This window comes from Physeter macrocephalus, chromosome 10, assembly GCF_002837175.3.
Source record: "Physeter macrocephalus isolate SW-GA chromosome 10, ASM283717v5, whole genome shotgun sequence".
NCBI classification, from domain to species: Eukaryota; Metazoa; Chordata; class Mammalia; order Artiodactyla; family Physeteridae; genus Physeter; species Physeter macrocephalus.
In genome coordinates this window covers 85405241-85411950 of record NC_041223.1, presented here as the reverse complement: position 1 = coordinate 85411950, position 6710 = coordinate 85405241, and the positions used below count along the sequence as shown (strand labels likewise).

Genomic DNA, 6710 nt, shown 5'->3' with positions numbered 1-6710 from the left:
TCCCTCCTAGAACTGCTTTTGCTGCATCCCATAGGTTTTGGGTCATTGTGTTTTCATTGTCATTTGTCTCTAGGTATTCCTCTTTGATTTCATCTTTGATTTCTTCAGTGATCTCTTGGTTATTTAGTAACGTATTGTTTAGCCTCCATGTGTTTGTGTTTTTTGTTTTTTTCCCTGTAATTGATTTCTAATATCATAACATTGTGGTTGGAAAAGATGCTTAATATGATTTCAATTTTCTTAAATTTACTGAGGCTTGATTTGTGACCCAAGATATGATGTATCCTGGAGAATGTTCTGTGTGCACTTGAGAAGAAAATGTAGTCTGCTGTTTTGGGATGGAATGTCCTATAAATATCAGTTAATCTATCTGGTCTATTGTATCATTTAAAGCTTCTGATACCTTATTAATTTTCATTTTGAATGATCTGTCCATTGGTGTAAGTGAGGTGTTAAAGTCCCCCACTATTATTTTGTTACTGTCGATTTCCTCTTCTATAGCTGTTAGCATTTGCCTTATGTATTGAGGTGCTCTTATGTTGAGTGTATATATATTTATACTTGCTATATCTTCTTCTTGGATTGATTCCTTCATCATTAGGTAGTGTCTTTCCTTGTCTCTTGTAACATTCTTTATTTTAAAGTCTATTTTATCTGAAATGAGTATTGCTACTCCAGCTTTCTTCGATTTCCATTTGCATGGAATATCTTTTTCCATCCCCTCACCTTCAGTCTGTATGTGTCCCTAGGTCTGAATTCGGTCTCTTGTAGACAGCATATATATGGGTCTTGTTTTTGTATCCATTCAGCAAGCCTGTGTCTTTTGGTTGGAGCATTTACTCCATTCACGTTTAAGGTAGTTATTGATATATATGTTCCTATTACCATTTTCTTAATTGTTCTGGGTTTGAATTTGTAGGTTCTTTTCTTCTCTTCTGTTTCCCCCTTAGAGAAGTTCCTTTAACATTTGTTGTAGAGCTGGTTTGGTGGGCCTGAAGTCTCTTAGCTTTTGCTTGTCTGTAAAGCTTTTGATGTCTCCATCGAATCTGAATAAGATCCTTGCAGGGTAGAGTAATCTTGGCTGTAGGTCCTTCCCTTTCACCACTTTAGGTATATCATGCCACTCCCTTCTGGCTTGTAGAGTTTCTGCTGAGAAATCAGCTGTTAACCTTATGGGAGTTCCCTTGTATGTTATTTGTCGTTTTTGCCTTGCTGCTTTCAATAATTTTTCTTTGTCTTTAGTTTTTGCCAATTTGATTACTATGTGTCTCGGCATGTTTCTCCTTGGGTTTATCCTGTATGGGACTCTGCGCTTCCTGGACTTGGGTGGCTGTTTCCTTTCCCATGTTAGGGATGTTTTCGACTATAATCCTTCAAATATTTTTTTCGGGTCCTTTCTCTCTCTCTTCTCCTTCTGGGACCCCTGTAATGCGAATGTTGTTGCTTCTTGATCTCTGCCTCCATTCGTTTTCTGAGGTTCTGGATCATCTTCACTATCATTATTCTGACTTCTTTTTTTGAAAGATTGCCTATCTCCACTTCATTTAGTTGTTTTTCTGGGGTTTTATCTTGTTCCTTCATCTGGTACATAGCCCTCTGCCTTTTCATTTTGTCTCTATATTGGCTTTTACTACTGACATTTAATTTGTGAAATCAGTCCTTTTGGATAATAATTATAGAATTATTTTGTGATTCAGAACATATGAGTAAGGTGCCTGTGTGTTGTAGAATTATACCAATGAATTACCAGCAATTAAATACCAACTTTTTAAGTTGTATTTTAAAAATCAAGTAACTAGACATGGAAAAGTCTTCCTATACACTCTTCAGATTACCCTGTACATTCATTTGATGGACGAAAACGGATGATCTTGAGCACTATTTCATGGATGGGAGGAAAAAATCCATTTTTGGGGATTGCTTACATCGCTATTGGATCCATCTCCTTCCTTCTGGGAGTTGTACTGCTAGTAATTAATCATAAATATAGAAACAGTAGTAATACTGCTGACATTACCATTTAATTTTATATTTTGAAAACAAATTTACTGCATGTGCATCAAGGCCAGTCCTATTCAACCTAGTTTTCAAATGCTGATGTCTGGTTAGTATGTCATTTTTGAAGTTGGCACATAACTTTTTTTTTTAAAGCTGTCTTTGTCCTTTGCTTCTTCCTTATGGATGACTTAATGAAAATATATGACGGGTATAAAACAAATTCGCTATATTGATCATATCAACACTGTAACTGCTGAAATGGCATTCTGATGTTTCCTTTTTGTTGGGACAGGCCGTATGATGCATGGAGCCTCTTTCATGTGAAATGCGTCTGCTGCTTAAATGTTTATGCTGTGTTGTTAATATTATATTGACATATGATACTGTATATGTGTGCCTATGGTGTGAAGAAAGGGATTACAAGATGTGTGAGTATAATGACTTGCTAACCCTTCAGGATTCATAGTTACAAAAAGATGAAGAAAGACCAAATCTAAATAAAACACTTCATCCTTTTTATAGGTCGTGTGTAAAGGCTTAAAGTGCCATCTTTGTTGAGGTGGTTCATGTATTCAGTTTATCCAGTACAGTTCTTTGTCAAGCTTAGATTTGATTTCAAAGGACCTATTTACCTGTCTACAATAGGAATTAACGCTCATGGTAGGTCTCCGGTAGGAAGATTTAAATTTCCTCTTTCCATTTGGTTAAGATGTTGCAGTCAGGAGACCCCTCTCACTTGATGTTTTTACATGTGACCATTTCCCTTGAAGCTTACACTGCATAAGGGATGAAAGAATATAGGTGAGATGGGAAAGCTTCTTGGCCGACCTTTATCTTCTGCCTCAACTGTCAACCAGTTGTAAATGTTCAAAGGAGACTGTTTTCATTCTTGTGGTATTTAACATTAAGAAATTTGCTTCAGCATTGGAAATACCTCAAGCTGTTTTTATTTTGCAGGTAAGTGTTTTGACTTAAGTACTAATATTATCTTGCAGAAATTTTGGAAAACAGTAACCTTCATTTCCTCTATATTTCATTCAATTTTTACATATAGGTCAAGGATGAATATGTATGCACATTCTCTTTAGTTAAGCCACCGATTGTTTTGGTTGGTTTTTTTAAGATGTACTTTAAAAAGAAGTGCTTTAAATTTCCTAATTAAATTCTGGAGATTTTGGAGTATGTACATGATAAATTATAATATATGTGCTTGAAGTTATTTTATTTTCTATTAACTGGAATTATTTTTAATATTCCTTATTGAATAAATGCGGTAATTTGTTTGCTATGGAACTTATTCTTGAATGTAAACTTATTTTTTCACATGCATGAAATGTATGTCTTAATCAGAGGTGGCTTAATTGCATTGAAATGGCCATTTTTTTTTTTAAGCTAAAATAACTCATATGTTTGTATAGAAGAATGCCTGTTTGAATTCAGAGTTTGTAATGGTTTCCTTTGTTTATATTTTAAATCAAAGGTCTGGGTAATGTATCAATTTTGATTAATATATGTTTAAAAAAATAATGTAATGGTTAACAGTAGAAATGTGCCACACTTCATAAGTTTTGTATAATGTGAAATTCAGTTAAAAGAACTTGTAGTTCATAATGACTTTCAACACATAGAGTATTACTTGCATGAAGTACTTAATGTATAATTGTCCTGAAATTTCTGAGTGCATAGGGTATTCTTTGTGTAAAACTATTCTTTGTTTTAAAAGTCCTTCAGAATATGGTTATTTATTCTGATAATTGACCCTCTTGCACATGGCAGTTTATTTTCTGGGGTATATCATTGGGGGAGAGGGCTTCTCCCAGTCTTTGCAGATTGAGTTTGTGCTGGTTAAGAAGGACTGCCATCCTCCGTCTCCTTTTCTAACTGGGGGACCAGAGGTGCTGCTACAGAAAAGTTGAAGAGCTCTTCCAACACTTTCTCATCTGTGGTGAAGACGGTATCTTAAAATATATTTGGAGTTTTATCTATTTTACAAGCACATTGATGGCCTAAGTTCTCCCTTGTCTCCTGCCGTTTGAGCTGTAAGCGATTCCTGTTGCTGAATATGAAGAATGTGGAACATTCATATGGCCTCTGTGACTGGCGGGAGGAAAACATTTCTTTCTTATGGGCTTTACGCTGATCTTTTGGAAACACCGATGTCATACTCAACTTTCAAAGAATCATATTGCATTTTAAGACAACTAGGTTAAGTAGAAGGCATTGAAGAATGTACTAACTTGCAGGAAATATTTTGATATATGAAGTTCCCAACTGAAGGAATTATTTAATAAGTAAAAGCTAAGAAATTTCTTTGAAATCAGAAAGCAGTTTAAAAGTAAATTAGTAAAAATAACTGTACCACCTAATAGAAAATTATTCAACGAAGAGGAGAGTCAAGTGAATATTATTTGTTTCTTGGTTAGTAGCAGTATTTGTAACCTTGATTATATTGAAAGATAACTTTCTGTTAGTATGTTCTGTATTAATAAAAATGAACAAAATTAATTTTGCTATGTTCAGGTGTCTTGCTAAAATAACAGTGCCCCAGTGTTGTTGCTGATGTTTAGCACTAAATTGTAGCCCAGGCTCAATGAGTCCAAATTTTAACGTTTCCACGCCTGGATTTGATTGCCATATGTGAGTATGTTAATCACTCTGATAGCATTAACTGCAGGATTTATGCATGTTACTGAGAAACATCTGTTCTTACCAAGAAGTGGTCAGATTATAACCTGTTATAAGCAGACAGGCTAAATTTGGTATTAGATCAAGGGAAATTTCTGGTAAAATAGAAAATGAATAACTAGTAGAGAGACAATGCTGATGAAAATAATGAAGTGGGCAAGGACATAGGAGATGAAGAGCCAGGCTAGGAAAGAGGAGCAGCTGAGCAGTAGGCTTAATACCTGCTGTTCAGCCTGCTCGCCTCCTGTCTTAATGGAAACACTGCCTTAGAATTACTGGACGATCCTTTGTTGGTTAAGCTTCAAAGTTCTGTTCTTTGTGAACATGGTTGGTTTGAGGGGAGGGTGGAGGGAGTAAGGAAGTGCTGCTTCAAGAAGAATTTGGTGCATAAATGTTTGTTGTAGTACTTGGATAATCTAGTAAAGCGTTTTAGAGCCCCTTTTTAGCCCATGCCCCATTCAATAAACGTAAAAATCACATTTCCCTTAATGTCATTTGCAACTTCAAAATAAATATCATTGGGCTTCCCTGGTGGCGCAGTGGTTGAGAGTCCGCCTGCCGATGCAGGGGACGCGGGTTCGTGCCCCTGTCCGGGAGGATCCCGCATGCCGCGGAGCGGCTCGTGAGCCATGGCCGCTGAGCCTGCGCGTCCGGAGCCTGTGCTCCGCAACAGGAGAGGCCACAACAGTGAGAGGCCCGCATACTACAAAAAAAAAAAAACAAAAAAACAAAAAAAAACATTAAAAAATAAATAAATATCATTTAAAAATAAATAAATATCAAATCAGACCATGGTGACCTTATTTTCTTTTATATATGTAAAATTTGTCAAAGTAGCATGTGTCCACAGTTAAAAAAAATCTAAAGGCCTTATGATGAAAAACAGCAGTACCTGTCCCAACTTTCTACCTTCTAGAGACAATTACTTTTACTTCAAAAGTTGTTACTTTTGGTACTTATCTTAGTGTATCTAAATTATATGCCTGTTCTACTACTGCTTGATTTAACAGTTTTAGACATTATTGTCTTGATAATATTACCTGATGATGTAGCTAACACACATACCTCCCCGTCTCCCATATATAGTTATAATATTTAATAAACACATTAGCAGTTGTTTAGTTATGACTTTAAAAATACTGTATACTTTAGAGCAAAGCAGAGCCCCAAGATTATACTTTGTACACTTTATTTTTCCTAGAATTAATAATCACCCCACTTTTAACATCAACATAACTTTCTGGAAGCCTATCTTAAAGTTTTCCCAACTTTTCTATCACCCCGTTCTTATCACTAGTCTTTTGAAGGCTTCTTGTCCCCAAATACCTGATAACCTGATTCCCTGTTTTTGCTAGAAAGGTCTGTTTGTCCTCCTCTGTCCTCCTCTGCCAATCTGTACGGGTGGTTTTTTCAGACAGCTACTCAGCCATTATCACATTCCCTCTTTTTGTCACCCTCCTGTGTTGGATCTGCTGTTTCCTAGTTCACTCTCTTGTTGACTGGAGCTATTTTCAGTTTTTCGTGTAGGTGACTTCCCTTGTATTTCTGGTTAGTCTCAGCAATCTATCATGTATAAATGGACCCCCAAAACTCATTGAAAGCTCTTTGTTCGTGGGCAGTGCTTGACAAGTGATGGCCTCAGTAGCACAGTGCTACTCAAAAATGCCACTGAGTGCATTATTTGCTCCTGTTCATGATAAAATGCTTAGACAAGTAATAAATAGTTGGCAGGTCAGCAACTGTAGGTAGACTGAATTTTGAGAAGCACTGCATTAGGGAATGACTGTCAGGGAGCCAGTCATTTGGCTGGAGGCCTCTTCTGTGGGACTGTTCAGTTTCTCTAGGGAAGAATTCTCTAGTCTTCTGCAAAAGGAAGGGGTTGAAAGAGGCTCTGTCTCTGCTTTGAACGCTGTGCTGCTGCCTGTCTTCCACCTCAGCTTCTGTTTTCCACTTCACATATTTCCGCCATACCTGTCCCTTTGCATATGCCTTCCACCTAGTTGTCTCCCATCACTTTTTCCAGATAA

The 6710-nt window shown here is 36.6% G+C and overlaps 1 protein-coding gene across 1 annotated transcript in view; it reads left to right on the top strand.

The window, feature by feature from the left end:
• TMEM30A (transmembrane protein 30A) overlaps positions 1–2513 on the top strand; it is a 41561-nt gene extending 39048 nt beyond the window's left edge. The window contains exon 7 of the mRNA XM_007103324.4: positions 1831–2513. Within this exon, the coding sequence (XP_007103386.1) occupies positions 1831–2024 (194 nt within the window). The 3' untranslated portion in view covers positions 2025–2513. The remainder of the gene's footprint in view (positions 1–1830) is intronic.
• Positions 2514–6710: the final 4197 nt, after the last annotated feature.